At 38.3% G+C, this 21,442-nt stretch overlaps 1 protein-coding gene across 1 annotated transcript in view; it reads right to left on the minus strand.

Moving 5' to 3' along the window:
• Positions 1 to 3,029: 3,029 nt before the first annotated feature.
• The window catches only part of tnmd (tenomodulin), an 83,208-nt gene continuing 64,795 nt past the window's right edge, over positions 3,030 to 21,442 (minus strand). The window contains exons 5-7 of the mRNA XM_023328196.1: positions 14,452 to 14,605; positions 10,457 to 10,551; positions 3,030 to 3,603 (exon numbers count right to left, since the gene is read on the minus strand). Coding sequence (XP_023183964.1) covers positions 3,394 to 3,603; positions 10,457 to 10,551; positions 14,452 to 14,605 — 459 coding nt within the window. The 3' untranslated portion in view covers positions 3,030 to 3,393. The remainder of the gene's footprint in view (positions 3,604 to 10,456; positions 10,552 to 14,451; positions 14,606 to 21,442) is intronic.

The raw sequence follows: 21,442 nt of genomic DNA on the forward strand, positions 1-21,442 counted from the left end.
ATCAATTCTCACACAAACACCCCTGGGTATCAAGAGTCTTTCAAGGAAATTATAACATTTCACACAATACAACCAGTGAGATTATTCAGACAATGAAATTTTAATTGGAAAACAGAATAGAGAAGACTTCAAACAGCAAATCGTCACAACTCGACTTTTCATTTCCACTCTTTCCCTGTTGTAGCTTTGATTCTCCCGGGCGTTCGCGCACCTTGTTATTGTGATGACAGAACATCAATTACAAATGCATATCTCTCCTGCTTATCTGTTATTTACAGATGAGGGTTTTTCAAGCTCAGCACGGCGACATGCATCGTTACAGATTAGAACCGTCTCAGCAAAGCAGGAAACACAAGCACTATTTTAAGCATTTTATATGTTTTTTGTTTTTTTTTGCAGACTGCAGCAGCAGTGGAAACAAAGGAGGACAGATCAGTAAGTACAACACAAAACACAGCAGAGACTCCGGCGACTTTTATTACACAAACAAAGTTTAGCTTGATGCCAAAAACAAAAAAGAAAAAAAAACAACGAAGTCACTTTGCAACATAAAGTCATCATTGTTTGGTTATCTGTTTCTTTTACCGTTTTAAACATCTTGCAACTTTTCCCCTGATATCTTTTTTAAAACTAAGTGTAATTTTTACACCAAAAATGTCTTTCAATGTTTTTTCTTCACCTTTTTTTGTTGTTGTGCGTCATGTTTTTGGAGCTTGCTTCTCTTCCTGTTGATTCTTTCACACTCTCTTGTTTTGCCCTTGGAGGGCTGCCGTTGGTTTAGCAAAAAACCTTTATCTGCGTGTTATGCAAGCGGAAAAAGAGACAGAGATATAAGCCGAAAACTTTACTGGGAATACCTCTGCAATCTCATGCAACCTTATAAAACATCACTGTCATAAGTTTGGCTTCTAAATGCTTTAGTAGAAACTCTGAGAGGTGATCATTTCTTTTTTTTTTGTTCAAAAAGCAACGTTAAGATGTACCAGACTGGAGAAATTCAATATATGAAAATGAATGCATGTTATTGGATAAAAAAATACAGGAATTCTTTTCAGATATGTGGAGAGCATTAAATCAAAATCAAAACTGTTTAAGCTTTACAGTTTTATTTCTGGATTGCGCTGCTGATCTTTGATCGTTTTTTTGAAAATGAAAATATGTGAACGATGTGTCAATAGGCCTCTGAAGTAAAGCAGCGTTGAGTTCAATGTTCGGATGGAGAGTGGCCTTTCACAGCTTCTGAATGGAGCAGAAAACCACAACTTAGATGATTTTCAAACATAGACACACTTTAACAAAAGCTTATCTGCATTGTTTTTAGTGTAGATTTACTAAAAACCTGCCTACAGTTTTTACATCAGCAGCTGTTTTCTCACCAGTGGTTGAGATATTGCAAAATTATTGAAATTATAGAAAACAGTGGCAAAACCAAACTATTCCCTCCAGTGAAACAAAGTCAGCTAAGCTAATGTAGCATTGTATGAAGAGATTCAGTTAGTGTTGTTTTAAACTGCTAACATTTGCAGTTGCAGCTATGGGCTACTGGGCTTTCAGCTGGGCTACAACTATGTTAGCATAGTAACAGCATAGTGGACATTGATAAACTGAGAAAATAGCAACAAAACAAACACTATAACTAGAAACAGTTTTTAAAGTGTAGTCAGCTAATGCAAACATAGCATTAATAACGTCAGCTAAACTCAGGCATCCATCCAACTAACTAGCTTCTTCACTAGCTTATCTGCTAGTGAAGAAGTTAGGTTGGCAGAAACTAGCCATCTAGCTAGGTAGCTACGGTAGCTAGCTAGATGGATGGGTGCCTCAGTAAGCTAGAACGCTAGTTAGCTAGGTCTGTTAGGAAATTTCCTCCTCCTTATATTAGAAAGTGAGAAGCTGCGATCCAAAACAGATTCATCACAAAATTTGTAAAATTTGCTTTACATATTATTGATTTGCATAAATTCTTACAGATTTTGTTTTTATTAAACTTTCCCCCAAAATGTTGCTTGATAAATGTTCTACCTTTTCAGACATTCAGAATAAATAATAACCACTTTATTATTAAGAGTCATTTATTCATCAGTAAAAACAACAAAAGAGAACATGGAGGCATAAAAAATCATTTTTTCAAAAGGAAGATTTTTAATTGAATTCTGGAACAAAGTTGGAGTCAAATTTAAAAATATGTAAAGTGTCCAAGCGAAGCAAACAAACCCAACCAACACTTTTGACAGAGTTACCACAGTTCTTTTTTAAAAAAGCACCTGAATTACAAAAATGTTAAATAACAGATTTAACTTTCAATGACTAAAATGAATAAATTGTGAACAACTGTAATTCTGAGTGTGTGTAGTTTATATTATGAATCTGCATCCTTAAAACTTAGCTAACAATAACAAACAAGAAGGTAAAAGCTCAGGAAATAAATCGACTGGCACAAACTCAGAATAGAGTAATAGACCTTTAAGCATTGTTAAGATTTCCTTAGTTTTCACTGCAACACAACACCTGTCCACTAAATATAAGGAAACTGTTAAAGTATGGCTAAAAAAAACAAACTACTCATTTACATTATACAGAAAATGTGCTTCACAACCTGAAAGTGTTTCATTACTACACATAACATGCTGTGGTGGTAGATATAATAGTTTGGTTAAATCTTTATTATAGCACCAATCAGAAAAGTTTGCATGTGTATTTAAAGGGGCAGCATCATGTAAAATCAACTTTTCTTTTTGAGGTTCACATCATGTTACAATGTTATTCCCTCATCAAAAACATACTTGGAGATATATCTAGAAATCCTTTAAACTCCATGGCAACAATTCAGCTGTGCAAAACGCCTGGTTGGACCTAGTCCCGCCTTTGAGGCGCAGCTTCTCCTCAGAGCTGCAGTTTCCAAGCTTCTGGCTCACAGAGCAGCTCCTTCAGACTAGCCATCAGCAATTAGCAAACATCTGGTGGAACTGCACATCTGCTGAGGTCATTATAGGAGCTACTACTCAGTTCAATGCTGGTAAAAACATTGTAAAAGGGTTCTTAAAGAGACAGAGGCCCAATTTGAAGGCATTAAACCAGGAAGCAACATTTTTTTTAAGTGATATTTGATCTATACATAATTTTTATAACGACTGACAGTAACATTGTTACTGTATTATGCCTAGAAAACACATAATACTGCCCCTTTAAAGCACTGTACATGTGCAAACAGATTTAGTAGAACATGAAGTAAAAGTGAAAGAGCATTGATTTCATTCGCTAGTATACAACATGAGGCAGTTAATGATGCCTTTGAGAATATAATCAATGAATACGAAATGCTCTCTTTGGACAAATGAGGTCTGGAATATTTCTCAGATTTATTTCAGATCCAGAAACCATTTAAATTCAGCTTCAGATCCTCCCCAGCATGCGCGCGATCCACCAGTCGCACGGCATCACGACCTGGCAGATGACCCGGCCTCCTTGGTAGTAGTACGGCCACGGGTTGAAGCCGCCCAGGGGCTCGAAGTAGCGGCGGCAGAAGCGGTAGCCGCGGCGGCAGTACTGGCAGCAGTAGCCGCGGTCGTCCAGACGGCTATCCAGCTCGATCCCGACGTCCCTCTGCAGAGGACACAGCGGGTCCGCCATCACACACACATGACAAATGCCGGTCCTCCAGAGGCAAGGGCAGGAGGAAGAGGAAGAGGAGGAGGAGTGACTGATGGGAATTGATGAGGTTGCTTTTGGTTCTAGGTCGGGAAAATGTACGCAAAAGGCAAACGAGTCAAAAGATCAGAGCTGGTGTGTGTGAAAATGCAGAGTTGTGTCGCGTCTAACAGCTGAGACGAAGCGATCAGGAGTGCACAGGTTTGAATTAAGCTTCAGGAGCTTCAATATGATAATACCCTTGACCTTTTCTATTATAACTGAGGCAAAGCGACTGACAGTACCACAGTGAAGCCACCCTTCATAACCTCCCAACCAGCGCTGTTTCCTGTCAAAGGGACTCTTAGTTGCTAGTTACTAACATAATTGCACTATTTCTTTCATCTTTGACCTCTTAACTCCCTCGGATGGAGAGCAGACTGCTCTAAAATGGCCGCCCCTCCTCCAGCAGAGCATTCAAATTAGAGATCCTCACTTCTCGCTGCCCTCCCCATGACCTTGACTTTAAGTGCATGGCACATTCCTAAAGCAATTAGCAGAGTAATGATCGCCTAAGAAGGATTCTTTCATTTGCTCTTGCTGGCTGCCTCTGAATTTATAGAGGGGCCAAATGAAACCCAAACGAAAGGTAAATTGGGTAGAATTAATGGCCCTTGGATTTTTCCATTGTGCTGCTTGGTTCATGCCCCCATTGACTCTTTGGGCTGAGTGCCATGCCTCTGATCAAGAACCTCCGGATGGGGGTTCGGAGAAGTGCCACTTAACTGGCAACACGCGGGTTGAGGTAGCAAAATGCCCTCGGTATTCATTTGACCACATTTCAATCTCTTTTAGTAAATGAATCCTCAGAGACAATCCGGCGCTGGTTAATCTCCTCGGATCCAGAGATTTGGCCTCGACCCGGACACACGCAATGACTCAGCTACACGCAACCATGCAGAACAAAACACATCCAGAAAATGTGTGGGAAATGCTTAACCCTGAGGGAAACGGTCCCGTCCGTCCCCCACCACCTCAGAAATAAAGGGATTTCTTCACTCCACTCTGCAAGTCACACAGCAGTAAATCCCTCTTTGTTTTTGTTTATGTCTTTGCTTGCTGCAGCGCCTTGCAATTGTTTTTACATCCCTTGAAACTTCCCAGTTTTTGTCACATTGCAACCCTGAAGGTCAATACTTTTTATTGGGATTTTAAGTGGCAGACCAGCACAAAGTGGGGCATAATTGTGAAGTGGTGAAGTGAAAACACTCCAGCAGCAATAGAAATATTAGCAAACAGCTTCATTATCAGACCACTGTGTCCTGGTTTCTGGTTTTCATGAGGCGTTTTACTAAACACCAGACAGTTTGTGTTGAAATAAAAAAGTTTAATATGAAAAAAATATTCAAATGGCTCAGTCAAATCATCTTTAAAGCTGAAACATGTGGTATGTTATGAAACAGATAAAAATGCTCCGCTCCCGGTCAAAAACAACCAATCAGAGCCAGGAGGCGGGTCTTAGCGCTGTCAATCAATCTGCTCAATGTGCGAATGGTGGAAAAACAATCCATCGTTACAGGAAAACTATTTAACTGGCATTAGCATTCATGGCAGGCTACATTGTACCAGTTGAAGCTTATGAGCAAGTGAGAGTGATTGACAGCGCTAAGACCCACCTCCTGCCTCTGATTGGTTGTTTCTGGCTGAGTGGTGTATTTCTGTAGTTTGTACTGGGAACACTGGGAACAGAAGGGCAGAGGAGATACATTTTTTCACATATGGGGAGACCTATAGTGACGCACAAAATATCGGCACTAACATCGGTATCGGCCATTTTTTAACAAATCTGTATCGGTCCAGTAAATAAAACCAGGTTGATGTTAACAAAAGAATTTTACTCAAACATTACCTATAAAAAATAAATCAGAGAAACTGATCATTTTAGGTGGCCTCTTAATTTTTTCCAGAGCTCTATAATATTGGTAAATATCGGTTATCAGTCATAGCAGCAGTATTAAAGTCTGATATCAACATTGGCCCATTTTTATATGGGTGCATCCCTAAAAACTCATAATATGGGAAAAATTACAAGTTTTCCAAATTATGTTTTATATTATGGGAAAAATGTTTTGTTCCATTGGCAGATTACTTCAGCTTTAACTAGAACTTTTTGTTCAATATTAAATAATTAAGCTGCTATTTCTTGCTGAAAGTTACCTTAAGTTAATTTTGTCTTATTTCAAGTGAACTGATGTATTTGCACCAGAAATTAAACCAAAAATACTTTAAGATTTTGTGTTTTTACAGTGTAAAAACTTTTGCCTCACTCCGTTTTGATGGCTACATAAAATCCCAATAATACGTATTGATACTGTAAGAAGTGAAGAAGCTGACGGCGGTGTGAGTAGTTCTGTGAATCTGCTAAAAGTCAGAGCAATGAGGAAGTCTGTGATGCGTCTGATTGGAGCGTTGATAAGGCGAGCAGCGTTACACACTCGCGAGACATATTTAAAACACACAGAAACGGTGCGACAGATAAACATCGAGCATAGCTGCGTTTGATTTATGACTATGACAGGCTCAGGTAGGCTTTTAATGATTTATTGTTCCAGTCGGGTTTCAGGTCATCAGCTTCCAGGCAACAATCTGTTATGGAAACAACACGAAGGCTGTCAATGGACCGACGATAATCTTATCTGCCGCTCGCAGCCCGAACTGGGATGTAACCAAGTCTGGCGCTCCGGCTCAGAAGAAATGAAGGAAATATTTTATTCAAATGACATTTATCAACACAAACAGCCAATGGGCAGCATTGTAGCTTAAAGAGAATTAATCAGAGCTATCCTTTTAAAACGCAGCCTACATATTAATCGCCTTCGCTCTGAGTTGCCGTCTCTCGTGGGAAGCTGAGGTGATAAGAATAGTTCACCTTGGGAAATCTGAGACAGTCACTCACAAACAAGCCGCATTAATGAAGAGTAAAAGCCATTACCCCCTCGCTGCCTCTGATTTCATCACACCGTCCTCACACACACATACACACACCCACACACGCCCCCCCACACACACGCCTCCATGTATGAGACACTGGGTGTGAATGAGTCGGCAGTGTAGAAAACTGTGTCAGTCATTCAATAAGCTGTAACGAATCAAAGCATGACTCCTCTAATCTCCACACTTGTTGGTATTATTTCACACACCCTGATCGCCGCTCTTCATGAAGCACATCCCTGGATGTGTTATTAAATCTCATCACATTCATTCTGTGATCAAAACAGCAACGATAACGCTTCGTTCCCTGCTTTGTATTCAATAAGCCCTCCATTTCTGTTACTTCAGGTACGATGGATGGAGCAACATTTGAAACGTGTTGCTGTGAGACCTGGCCTTAGATTTCCATCTCTCTGTGCGTTACAGTGAGAAGGGATGACAGTGAAAACCGATGTACTGTAATTCAACAGTCATGTTTTTCTGCATACTCAGAGTGATAAGGAACTTTAGGTTCAGAGTGAAGAGTTCTCTGCTGCCTTTACATTCCTGCAGCTTTTTACCTCTGGTATGCATTGCACTGAAACCTACAGTGCCTTACGAAAGTACTTATGTCTCCATATTTTGATACATTTTCAACAAAAACATCTATTTGTTAGGTTTTTATTCGATAGACACAAAGTAGAGCATAAATGTGAAATGGAAAGATTCACAGTTTTCAAACATAGTTTGTAAATAAAAATTGTAAATAAAAAATGTAAATAAAAAAGCCTGCCATTAGTAATTAACCCTGACAGTTAATATTTGTTTTTTACTCCATAAAATCTTGCTATCAGCCACTGCAGACATGTTGAAGAAGGTGCACCAGCCAGGTAACACCAAAAAATGGTTGCATATCTTTGGAAACCTGCAACGCTAGAAATACACAGCACCTGTGTTTACATATTAAAGGTGACCTTTTATGCTTTCTTTAACAGATTAGGATGGGTTTCTTGGACTTACAAAAAATTATGTTCATTAAATTTTTTGCACAAAATCCTTCTCAGATAATGAGATTCTAGTTCTGCATATTTTTATCTCCTCCCAGAATGAGCTGTTTCAGGGCTCTGTCACTTTAAATCCAAATGAGTTGCTGCTGGCCACAACCGCCATTAAAATGTTTAGACTCACTCGTAAAAACGGCTGCAAGCAGACATGCATCCTAATGTATGTCTTTGAAAAGCAGTAGTGGAGCCTGCTGCACAACCAACCAGAATGCAGCAAGTGGTTTCTGAACGGTAAGTTATCATTAAAACACATGCCTTTTCCAGCAGCCATTGTAAAGCACATGTAGCAGTAAAACCAGCTGACCAAACATGCTGGGTTGCTAGGCAACAGCGCATTGACTTAACATTCTGGTTTTTTTTGAAACGGCTCATTTTTGCTCTTAAAAACATTAACTTACTGCCAAAAACACGGCTGTGTTTTTTTTTAAGTGCTTTGGTTGTTTTTAGAAGCAGTAGAAACCCAAATGGAAGTAGAGAAATGTGAAAAAGTAAATTTTTCATAATAGGGCTCCTTTAAAACATCCGGTTACTTCATATCAAAAGCTCTATTTTGCTATTTGGGTCAAGCACAGCGGTGCCATCTCTCTACAGGCTTGTCAGGGGAGGCAGTTATTTAGTTTGAGATGTTCAGGGCCAGCTTGGAGACAACCTGCGCTCCAACAGGGCAGCCGTGGCAAAGTTCAGCAGCATATATCTGTCGGGCTCAGCCACAAGGACTCAGCCGATTATCCTGCTTTGTGAGCGCGCTCTGTGGGCCGGAGTGGCACTGGATCCCAGGTCTGTGAAATGCAGATGAGCTGAGCAAATGTTTTTTTATGTGTGTCAGAAGAAAGGAACCAGTGTGTGTGTGTGTGTGTGTGGGTGTGCACAGCTACATGAGCGCAGGAGGAAGAATAATAATAAATAAAAATAAATGCGGCTAACACATGTGGCATCCCACCGACATGAGCGAGAGCTCAGACTCCCAATTACAGACTGCTGCCTGCCCTCCGCTTGGCCACAAAGGCCTTTGTTATCAGCAGACCCACAAACAGCGGACTGGAATGGATTGTAATGGTGCGCGTTGCTCGGCTGATAGCGGCAGAATATTTCAAAAGGAGCGCAGAGTTTTTCATCCCCTGGTTTGTTTTAATTGCACGGACAGTCAGGAAGAAGACAGAAGCTGAGGTGTTTCTGGGACGAGGCTGATAAATGTCAACGCTACGGGACGACGTCTCATTTCTCCGTTTCTCATCGCTGTGAAGAGGAGAGCGCGCCTGACTCATTATCCTTGAAGTTACCTGAAGTGGCAACTCTAGCGCTGAACATAAAGCTGTGTAACCTTTGTGTCACCTGCATCTTAAATCAGGGTGCATACGGGTGCTTGAAGTCCTTGAAAATACTTGAATTTCAATTAGGTGTTTTCAAGGTCTGTAAAGTCCTTGATTTCTGTATGAACCCCTTCCAGCGCGACCTCATGCGCGTAAGATCCCGCCCCCATCTTCCTGCTGGAGGGCTAAAAAGCTGCTAGCTAACAATGGCTACCATTGGTTTTAGCTGTTAAGCTAGCAATATAATCCTCTAAATCTTAAATGTACGCCTGATGTATAAAAGAAAAAAATGATGTAGTGCTTTGCTACTAATTGTCAACAATACGACAACTAGATAATGTCAAGAAAAAGCTTTAATTAAAAAATTCATGAGGGAGAGGGCAGGAGTTCAGTTATGCTAGCTTGATTTTGACAACATGTACAGTAGATGTGCTGTGGAATCTGGTGAGTTTTGGTTCAGTTAAAAAATTTTAAAAATGGCAACTTACACACCAACTCTGACAGATCTTTTGTAGAGCAGGAGTTTAAATTAGCTAATAAACTACCGCAGTGTTAGCTTAGCTGCAGCTAATCTACCACAGTGATCAATTATCAATAATCTCTCAAAATAAACATCAAGCCTAAAAACATAAAACTGTAACGGACTGAATGTTCTGTTCTTTGTGTGGGAAATGTTTGAGTGTCTTTTTGTGTTGAATCCTGACACCTAAGGCTTCGTTGTTGTCAGTTGCTATGGCAACGGGTCTGTGTGTAGCCTAGCCGACAGAGAGTGAGAAAAAAAGTGGTTTTGAGTTGTTTTTTTCCCTAACTGAAACTGTTTTTTTTAAGCTCATTTGTATTGTTTTTATCTCCAAAGTTTGGGGAGTTTTAAAACTTACCTTGAAAATGCTTGAGAAGTGCTTGAATTTCTTTGCAGAAAAAGAGTCTGAACTGCGGTTTGCTTTTGTCACTGCGCTGTAATTTACGGTGCGGCGTGATTTTCCCTCAGAGCCGGCGATAATTAATCACGCTGTATTGAGAGGTCTGGATGCACGATGCAAAACCCCAACACTTGGCCTCTGCATGCGGTTTATGTGCTTTGATAATTAAAGCGTTATTAATAAGTGCAACTCATCTGTGCAGCAGCGAGTGACCTTGGGAGCGCTGCTTTGTGCAGAGATGTCCGCTGACTGAGGAGGGGGAGAAAAAGCACCAACGGGCGCTGCAAGGCACAAGTTGCTGCCTTTGAAAGGCTGGATATTCCTCTCAATTAATGGGAGACATTAAGGGAGTCTTCAATGAACTAGCCTTGCTTAAACAGATATATAGAGCAATTGCTATGCCCTCTGGTGCACAAAGTCAGTTTTAACATCAATTAGTGAGCAATTTATATGCAGAAAGAGTCGAGGCAGAGCGGCCTGATTGAAGTAGCTCACTGTATCTCGTGGTGTGGTCTCTGGCAGAGAGGAAGAGGAGAGGAAGAGGAAGAGCAGGGCCTCCACTTACGTAATCGTTCACTGGAACGTGGTCCAGGACGTCCCGGGTGAAACGCTGACCTGTGACCTCTGCGTCGGGCGTGTCCACGTCCTGAGCCTCGGCGTCTGCAGGAGGGAAGGAGATAAGGACCGTGAGTTTCTGCTGTTTGAAAAGGAAATGAGGAAGATTAAAATTTCACCCTGTTCTCCCTGTGGCTTTTTGTAATTAACAAGTGAAATGTGCTCAGATTCAACCTGGGCTCTTTTTTTTCCTTGTTCGGTTAAACAATGCTGTTCTTGTTGCACTAACATGAAATTCTAATTTGTGAAACATCAAGTTTTACAGCATGTTGGAAGGAATCCCAGTCTCACCATAACCAAACGGAAACACACTGGAAGTGGCCGGGTGCGCTGGTTTTACACTGCAAAAACACAAAATCTTACCAAGTATTTTAGGTCTAGTTTATCGTCCAAATAACTGACTAGAAATAAGAAAAAACTAACTTATATACAAGAGCTTGTGTTAAAGTAAGTAATTCCTTAACATTGATGAAAAATACGAGTTGCATTGGCAGATTACACTGGGTTACAAAAATATTTTTTGGATGTTTGTTTTCTCAACTGAATTGGGACTATTTGGCACTGCTGAATCAAAAAATAACATAATTTTGAAAAATCAGGTCGGGTTTTTATTCTAATTTGATTTAGAGAAATCAGATCTTCTGACTGAATTGATTACATTTTTGTGACATTATCATTTCATTTCCGTTAATATTTCTCATCCGAAAAAGGTTTTAGGAGAAAAAAAAAAGTTTTCCAACGAGTGTATTAGTTAAATATTACAAACCTGGATTTCTGTAAATTGAATAATAAACACTGATACATGTAAATTAAACATTACGTCTTCATCTCTCATTGATCCCAGATTCTCAGGAAATCACTCCAGATGTGAGAACAAGTCGTGCATTTTGATGCTCATGTTGCTCCATAGTTCAGAAAGTTGACCTGATTTAGCAAAACCAATGTGATTTTTGGATTCAACTCATCAAAATGACCCTGAAACAGTTGAAAAACCCCAGACAACTTTTTGGCTGTAGAGCCAGTGTAATTTAACTTACAGCTCAGGAAAAATGTTTTGTTACAAGTGAAATAATCTACCAGTGGAACCAGAACGTTTTCATCATTATTAAGGAATTATTTACTTAAAATAAGCTCCTGTATGATGGCGAAAATTTACTTGCAAGTTAGTTCAAGTGTACAAAGATAGCTGCAGTGGAAACTGGACCAAAGATACTTGATAAGATTTAACATTTCTGCAGTGCAGTTTTATTAAAAATAAAACAAACTTTGCATTTTGTTACATTAAAACATAAAACTTCATTGTTTCATTAGGATAGAACAGAATTGTGAAACTAGAAGGTTTTAAAGATTTAAAGGTGTGTTTGTATTCAGACGCCTTTTCTCTAAAAACAAAAATCAAGTGCAACCCAATGTCTTCAGTATGGATGAGCATTAGAGCGACTGAAAAAAATAAAAAACCTTTTTTTTTATCAATTATGCTTATATTAAAGACAGAATTGTTTTTCTTCCAATGGCTGTAGTTCTTTTCCTGCTGCTTGATCAAAGCTCACCATAAATGCATCTCTTTGGAAAGCCACACTGCCAAACATGGTGGTGGCAGCATCATGCTGTTGTAACGATGTTCAGTAACATAACATCCTAATAAAATACACTGAAGTTTGAGGTTTAATGCTCCAAATTTAAATAAGCCTAAGTGAAAACATTTTAAAGAGACTGCAGTGTCTCGGGCTGAAAAACAATGAAAATTAAAATTTCTTTGTAAAATATTTAATATGTTTTCAAGAGTCAGATAAATATTCACATCAACTCTGAAGTTAATGTGCCAAACTTGTTGGTAAACACGCTGCTTCACACTCCCTGCAGTCGTAAATTAGAACGACTCACAAAAACAAATGTCTAATCATCAGGTGAATATTCATGTTTTTTAAATCTTCTTTTTTTGAGTGTTTATCAAAACAGCAATCTTCACAGCGGTTAAAGTCTCTGTTTTGTGGAGCTGCTAGTGAAACCGTGTCTATCTGCTGCTTTATGCTGACAGGAGAATGTAAATTTTCTTAGATATGAAATCAACTCCAGGAGCTGAAACTCTGCCAGTTCTTCATCATCTCCACAAAGATCTGGTTTAATGTTTTCACATTGTTTTTTTTAAATGCACATGAGGTGAACCTGCAATCCAGCCCTTCACTGGCTGAACAAACAAACTTTCACTAAAACCTAAATGTTAACTTATAATTCCAGCTTTTAGTTTTATGTCAATATTATAGATCTATTTTTTGAATTTCCCAGGTTGGATTGATCTCATACTAAATGAAATTACTCATTGTTTGATTTAATTGTGATTTTAACATTATCAGATTGGAGCTGCTGCAGGCTTTGCTAATTTTAAACAAAATGTTTCAGTGCACATCAAATCCTATTCAGTCTTCTTCATCTTGATTACTACAGCTGCCATCTTTACATTTATCTAAAAACAATTGGCCAAAACTTATTTGTTTTTTCTATTCTTGGTAAATATTTTTAGTAAATATACAGAAATATTGTTGTGATGGTCTCTCCAAAACAATGATTTTCTTGTCCTTCATCCACTTGATCTAATTTGGCAGCTTGCTTTGGGTCAAGGTCACAATATGTAGAAAACTTCAACTTCCTGGCTCATATCTTCAGATGTTGATAAAAGATTTCTACAGAATGTTATTTCCTCTTGATGCCATCTGTTGGTGTTTTCTGGCTAGCTAGCTTCTCCCTTTATTCCTCCAAAATGTCACTATGATCATTGTGACCAAACACAGCAGGACATTTCTGCATAAATTATCCCAGTTTATAGTGTTTTCTTTTGACTTCTTCCTCTCTGAGTGGCTTTTCAGTCCAGTACAGAACTTGTTTAATGGTCTGTAATGATACTTTCTTACCAGCTTCAACAAGAATCTTGCCAAGATCTTTTCGTTCTGAAATCTGTTTATAAAGAGACAGACACAGTTTTGGTTCTGTTCATCACAGAACAAATCAATTCCTCAAATCATTAGCATAATTGTCTTGGGACACTTGCACTATTGGTTCAGTGCTTCAGAAAAACATTTAACCAAAAGAGCTAATTGCTCCAAAAACACAAATATGATCAGGATGCACAAAGCATTAAGTTGGTTCAATACAAGGTAGAAATTTACCTTTTATGACGTTTTTTGAAATATTGTGGTATCTAAGATACCAATTTTTTTCTAATAATCTATTTTTATTTAGCCAAATTTGGCATCATTTTAATAAAAAGTTGTTTCACTCTTTCACCATACAACAGGACTGCTGGACAGAAAACTTATTTTTAGAGGAATGAAAACATGAAACTCTTTTCCTTCACCTGTTATAAATGTAACAAATGCTGGAGCTTTTAAAAGAACCCCGCTTAAATTTTTTATTATTTAGTGTTATAACAGTGAAAACATGTTATCGTTCTAATAAAATTTAGTTATTTCATAATATAAAGTGTTATAATTGTGCATCTATGAATTCATATGTTATGTTTCTAATATTATGCTCAGTGTGTGTAACTATTTTTGTAATAAATGTTTTATTTTTTATGATGTGGACCCCAGGAAAGGTAGCCATTGTTACTGTAAACAGATAAATAAACACATAATCTTAGTTTTTACGTTTTTCCGGCGTTCAACAGGGAAGCAGTGTGTTTGAGGTGTTGCTTTAAAATTCCTGCACAGATGTGCCTCCATTTGACCCAAATTTCAAATTCAGTGGTGTTTTTCTTCTGATTTCTCCCTCCACCGCAGCCCTTATGTCTCTAAACTCTCCTGACACACAAAGAGCAGCTTGAACAAGCTGCTCATGCAGTTGGTAAATCGTGCCGCCTTCACGGACCTCCACATGGCCTGTGGGGAAGCCCTACAGCTACAGTCTTAATAGTCTGCATTTAGAGGCAGATATGCCCCCTGCTCTCACCAGTCATGGGGGAGGGATGGATCCAGTGGATGGGCATCTGCTGGCAAATCTCCCAGATCTTGGAGTCAAGCAGGAAGTCCGGGTTAACGACGGGCTCCTCGGCAGGAACCCACACTCGGGAGTCCTCCACCTGCACGGCCTCGGCCTCGTCAACCTGCCGGACGACATCGCACACAACACTCGGGGCTGCACGTTTGTTACACAAACACATTAAAAAGCATGTCGGCTCCTGCTAAAAACACCTCGCTGTCCTGCATTTGCACTCTTCTCCCTGGAGCTGTTCCAGCCTTGTAGCTCCATCTATCACCTTTGTGTCTTCAGAGAGGAGAGCAACCTCCTGACTCCTGACACCCGCTGCCCTGCCTCGGCTCTCGCCCGCCTCTCAAGCCCCTGGCATGCTTCTTTCTAATATACATCATTGAAATTCACAGACGCCGATGATTTGACTTTTAAATGACTTTAGTAGTGGTCTTCATTATTCCGAGAGTGGTTGCAGTGTCGCGTAATGTGACAGACACAATAAAGTCGTGCGTTCTGCCTCCACCCTCCATACTTTACTTTGCACCCAACGCCATTAGACGGCTTAATTTGTTGATACTGTAGTTCATGAGCTGTAAAGTAAACTATTATTGCTTAATGATAGGGACTGCATGTCAGTGTTGTCTAATAGAGACATATGACGGGGATTTGTTAATGCTCTCCCCTAACAGTGCAGATATTTATTTTCTTCATGTATATGTAAATACACACGCAAACAAACCCTTCTCTTCCCGTTCCCTTGTTAATTAGCCGCCCAGAACAGAGAAACAGTTCACTTGACAAATGTTTTTACAAGGTGATTTTCTTCCAGTCTGCAGCTTAATTGCACATTAGTTAAGCTTGATGATGTAGAATCCTGGGGCAATAGCAGGAGTGGGAATCATTTATACCAGGTCCTGCCCCCCTCCCTCATCTCAGCCCCGTCATTCTCACTTGAGTTACAATTTCACCCCATTTGCTGCTTTTTGTTTATCAGTAATGGCAACTGCCCCCAGAAAGCCCAGTTTAAAGGAGGCGCATTTCACAAGATTCACATTTTGCTTGTTTTTGTACTTCCATTTGGGTTTCTACTGCTTCTAAAAACAGAACAAGCACTTTAAAAAAAAACAACAAAAAGAAAATCCCACCAGACACTAAAAAAAACTATTTTTAGTGTCTGGAAAGACACCTGTTTCTAAAACCTTCTGAATGTAACTTCACAAATCAGCAGGCATTGCCCAACCCGTTACCTAGCAACCCCAGGGAATTCCAGCCCGTTACCTAGCAACCCACGCTGAGTTCTAGTTCTGAGTTCAAGTGTTTCGTTTTTGACTTGTCAAAGCACGATTCGTACCACTAGCTAATTTGAGATTTGCTAGTAGAAATACTTTGAGGGAGGGTATTTGTTTCTTTTCGTATGTCAAAGAAACATACGAAAAGAATGTTTCCGTATGTTCTTATACGAAAACATTAATAATGTTTTATTATTAAAACATTATTATCATTTTTTAATAATAATAAAGAAATTCTTATGCGAAATTCTTTCGTATAAGAATTTCTTATACGAAAACAAAAATCATCACAATTTTTTTTTAATTGTAAAAAATAGTGAATGATTGCAGGAAACTAAAAACAAATAAAGATAAAAATGGTTAAAACATATTTTGCTGGACTGCTACTGAAAAAAAAAATCTGTATGTGCCGGTGAACAATAATCAAACGTAATAAATTAGTGTTTCACATCAACACGTTATATAGTCTACAATCAGCTACCACCTTTAGTTAATAAAAGATGTGATTATTATAAAAATAAAGATTTTTTTTTGTCCATGATGAATCCACCAGAGGGCGTATTGACGGTAGCTTACAGTCCCATGAGTCCAATATACAATTTTCTACAGAATTATAATTTATGGATTAAATTATGACAATTATTATTCATAAAACATTGTTTTGGCCTCGTATTTTAATTGACATAAATAAATATGCTACACTTTATTGAGGTACATTTTAAAAATAACCCAGAAGTATTTCTTCAGTGCAACCTAAATGAGCCAACGGTACGCTACGTCGTTCAGTGACATGACTTAGCTTGTGAACAAATTGGAGGCCATCTTATTTGGATTTAAAGAGACAGGAGGCCCTAAAATAATTAATTTTTAAATGAGCTCAAAATAGGCAGAACTGATCTAAGAATGATTTTGAGCAGGTTTTGTATAGGCCATTGACCCATCCTAACCTGTTCAGGGAAGCATAATAAGTCACCTTTAAGCCAATTCTGCAATGTCAAAGGTCGTATTGGGTGCAGGAGGTATTCACCCTTTTTTACACACTCTCCTTCACTTTTAATCACCAACCAGAACAGTAATGATAACTGGGAGGACTGGCGTGTGCCGCAGGGGGATGGTGGTACGACAACAGAGGTGGTGCTCCGGTGCTGTGCAGCAGAAATTAAAATCAAACACAAACAGCACTCTCTAATTGGACCTCTTAACCACTGGAGCCAAGTGAGTCTTCACCGGGAAGTAAATGGAGGTCAGGACTCGGGGCTCACAACAAGACTTTGACTTCACAGTTGAGAAACGACTCCAATAACTTGAAGGAGAGAGAGAGAGAGAGAGAGAGCACCCGGGGGGAAGTGGTAAAAGTCAGTATTTTAGCATGGGGCATGGATTTCTAAATGCCAGTTGACAAGCACAAAGACAACATGATTACACACTGCCAATCTGTACACACTTCTGAAAGGCTTTTCCATTTTCCATTGACAAATGATATATTATTAAGACACAAGCAACTTTTTATCATGTATTGGACCTTGGAAATGATGGTAATTTGTTTTCCAGCAGCCTGCTCCTGGAGCATGTATGGCTTTCGCCTACAGTGCACAACTTAATTATATACCAGTTGTGCTGTAGTTAACAAATTTACCCTCTCCTGCCACCGTGTCCCAAGGGGGGAAAAGCCTGTCGACATGACACATTGTTTAAGCGCCGCTGTTTGCCAGAGATCAACAAAGATTTTCTCACCGTACCCAAGAGCTTTCACATGCCAAACCCAACACAGCGGAGGTTTTTTATCTGGTTAGCTAGTAAGTGAATTTCCCTGACAAACTCTACTAAGAAAGTGATACATGTGAAGCATCTGATTGCTCTTTTTCACCATCTGATTCACACTGTAAAACGTTTGAGCCGCATTTAGTTGTGTCTACTGTCTTCTACTCTGTAAGTCGAATAAAGTTAGCCAGTTGAGTTTGTGAAAGATAAACTTACAGTAGTAAGTTGTGTTAACTTTTAACAAATTTGTCAGAGTTGAATAAACTAGATTTTTTAGGTCAGCACTTAAAAAACTGAAAGAAGAAAAAGACAGGAGTGGGAAGTATTTCCCAGAATGCTCAGCGGCATGTTATTGTATCCTGCGATGGAAGTGTATTTCATTGATCTGACTCTTGTGGTTATTTCAATGCTTGAGGATAATGTCCTGTTCACACCAAATGTTTTTGAGCAAAATTCATTGTGATGTTTAATAAAATTTATTTTATTTTGAAATTTTGTTCATGTACTTTGAAAAAAGGATTTAAGTGATTCTAAATAATTATTTTAATGTGATATTGTGAGTAAAATAAAAGAGAAATGTGGCTCTTTAACCAGGAGATGGACGTTTTTTTTCTCGCATATTGTGGAATAATTATATGGTTTAAACTGCAGCATTAAGTTAAAACTCACAATTCAAGATTAATGAACTTAAAAACAATGTTTAGACAATTTGTTTCTTGTTAAGTCAACTTCGTGAACTTTAATTTCTGAGTTAAAACCAAAACAAGTTTCTTGTTGACTTAAATTGCGTTTTCAAGGCAGCAGGTGGACTTTCATTTTCAAGTTAAACCACCTTCAAATGTTTTACAGTGCAAAGCAAATAGCAATAATGTAATACTACACATGTCCAACAGGGGGAAGCAGCTTATTAGCTATTTGCATTGTTTTTTTGGTTTTTTTGTCCGATTGCACTTCTCTTTTCCAAAGTTATTTGATACATATTTGTTAACATCAGGATGAAAAATATGCTTCACAATGGCTTTGTTTCCATTACAAACATTCGCAAATCTTTGTTGACATCCTGCTGGAAACACAATTTTACAATTGTGTTGTTTCCATTAAATAAGAAATAAAATTAAAATCACACCTAAATAAACTTGGTGTTGCAATAAGGCATCAAGCATCACGGCAGCGGTGGATTTAACTGTTAGATAAAATATATTCTTAATTCAGCCACGGTGCTAGCGCTCAGACTCTGCTGTCTCTATTAAGAAAATTTATTTTCATAATTTCAATTTGTGAGATTTTATGGTCAATGAAAACACAACTAATGTTACACAAGCATAAAAATGGGATTCAGAATATAAAACAAGGTTTTTAAAGACAGTTTTATTAACAAGAAACTGGATTTTAATACCGACCAAAAAGTTTCAAAGCGACTGAACATGAATGTTGGTTAAAATAAATCTAAATTATATTTACACCTTTCCACTTTGAATAGCACATTCCAACAAAACGGCAGTTCAAAGTGCCTTATACCTTAAAAACATAATATAGTAACCAATTACAAGGCAGGAGTAAATATTATATTTTGTCAAATACCATCATCAAAATTATTAAGATCAGATATATTGATCAATGTTCCAGTTATTATGAATCGAAGCAACCTTGACTTTTAATATTTTATAAAGTGTAGTCGCTTGGTTGCAACTTCAAGTTCATTTTGTGAAGTAAGTGTCTCTGTGATTAGTGTTAGTGGTAACCGGTTTAGCGTCTGGCCATTTTTTTGGACTCCAAAGTGGGAAAACAAAAAAAACGAATTTTTAAAAAAGAGAAAAGTCTGGAAAAATGGATTCCAAGAGCAAAATTATTTTGGGTCTCAGTTGAAGCCCACCTTAAGCCTGCCTCTCTTTTTCTAACCACTTTACCTTTTTAGCCTGTTTCTTTGAGCTGCAGCTTTAGAAACAGATTGCAGTAGTTTTAAAAGTACCGTGTTCAGTGTGAGACAAATTACGCTGGTTTTTGAAAATCAGGCATTTTATCTACTGGCTGTAATCTAGAGAAAAAAGCCATAAGTTTGTGAGACTTTTTTTCTAACCGCGTGCAGCAAACCTCGTTTAAATGAGACTGATGCAGAGAGAAGCCATATGCTTGGCAGCAGAGCATAAGGTACCAGTCTGTGTTTATGAGGGCTTTGTAATTCACATTGACGAAATCTCTTGTCTGTTATTGTTTTGCGGAACAACAGCTACAGGATCTTTGAGTACGGAGATCCCCAAATGGCAGATCATGATCTCAATCTGGAGCCAAGTGATTAGTAATAACGGCTAATCTCCATAGATTTACTAGACTTCATAATAATTCAGCAGGAGCCGGTGGGTTTCGTGTTTCTGGAGTCAGACAGTGGAGAAGAAGAGACGTGGAAAACCAGTGTGGGTTAAAGAAGAAACACTGCCTGGCTGCCTCCAAGCAGAAGACCCCAGAGGTGACAGGAATGTTTTTTTAGGCTGGGCAGACCCACAGGTGCTCTTTTCTTCTTTAGAGAGTTAAAACCCTTTGCTTCATATTTTCAGAGATTGCAAAGAGGATTACATTTTGCATTGGATATTGTTAAAGTTAAATACAAATTACTCGAGGAATAACTACATCCTGTACCTGCAGACAGAAAAGGTTGATTTTTATACTTTCTATGGTGAAGTTATTTACCATAGAAATACTAGTAAATACTTTATTGATGACTATTATAAAAGTGCTGTATGTAATTTTTATTTAAAAAATACATATTTTTACATATTTGTTAAAATCGTCGCTATGCTGTGACAGATAATCTGTGAAAAAAATCTATGCCTTCTCCCAGTGCAACTAGACACAACCTATCAGAGCCAGGAGGAGGGCCTTAGTGCTGTCAATCACAGTCTTGTGTGGCGTTGCCCATTCTCCCTCTTCATTTTCCCCTTGGTCTTTGTTACGCTGCAGCTAGCATAGGTTTTTGTGAATGCTAGGCTAGTTACCATGGCATGACGGCAGCTAAACGGTTTTCCTGTAACGGTAAATTGTTTCATCCTCATTAGCATATTTAACAGCAAGTACATGAGATTGATTGACAGCAGTAAGACCCGCCTTCTGGCTCTGATTGCTTGTTTTTGCTACATTTCTTTAAACGGTCATAGCAGCTCAGAGAGGAAGTGGAGGAGATTGATCTTTTTACAGATTATCTATATTATAACAGTCACAACAGTGGTGACAATTTTAACAAATATGTAAAAAAATAAATAAATAAATTACAACAACCTCAGATGACCAAAGTACTTCACAACATCACAGGCTGATAAATGATGAAACAAAAAATAAATAAACAAATAAAATTAAGTTTGCTAAAAATAATAAAAAAGACAATTCTAAAATTGGCACAAAAAAAAACAACAAAAAATGTTTTATTTCAGCAAATTTCAAATTTCTCAAAAACTTTAATCAATTAAGTACTAATAACTCCCTCAACCCTTTTAAAAAAGTTAAGGCTAATGAGCTAATTTTCAGTTATTCTTTTCTCAACATTGTAAAATACAGAACATATAAATGTTTTTGAGTTGGTGTAACTTGACCTTCTGATAGAGCAACAAAATCTTGACACTGATGGTATTTCAAATTTGAACACATTTCTTAAAACAAAATTAAAACACAATCGTTGCAAATAAATCTTATATTTTTAAAGAGTGTCAACCAAATGAAGATTAAAACCAAATCTAGATTTAATTTACTGTTCAGCTTTACATTTTCTGTGATTTTGCAGCAGAAATGTCAGATTTTCCCCCAACCGTTTCAGTCCATTCACCGACTTTATGTAGAATATTCTGAGACCATTCACACAGCGCTCCGCAGGACTTTGATGTATTTACATCCTCTGCAGTGTTTTTGTTTCTTTGCACACCGTTTTCTCTGTT

Source organism: Xiphophorus maculatus, chromosome 23 (genome assembly GCF_002775205.1).
Source record: "Xiphophorus maculatus strain JP 163 A chromosome 23, X_maculatus-5.0-male, whole genome shotgun sequence".
In the NCBI taxonomy this organism is placed as follows: domain Eukaryota; kingdom Metazoa; phylum Chordata; class Actinopteri; order Cyprinodontiformes; family Poeciliidae; genus Xiphophorus; species Xiphophorus maculatus.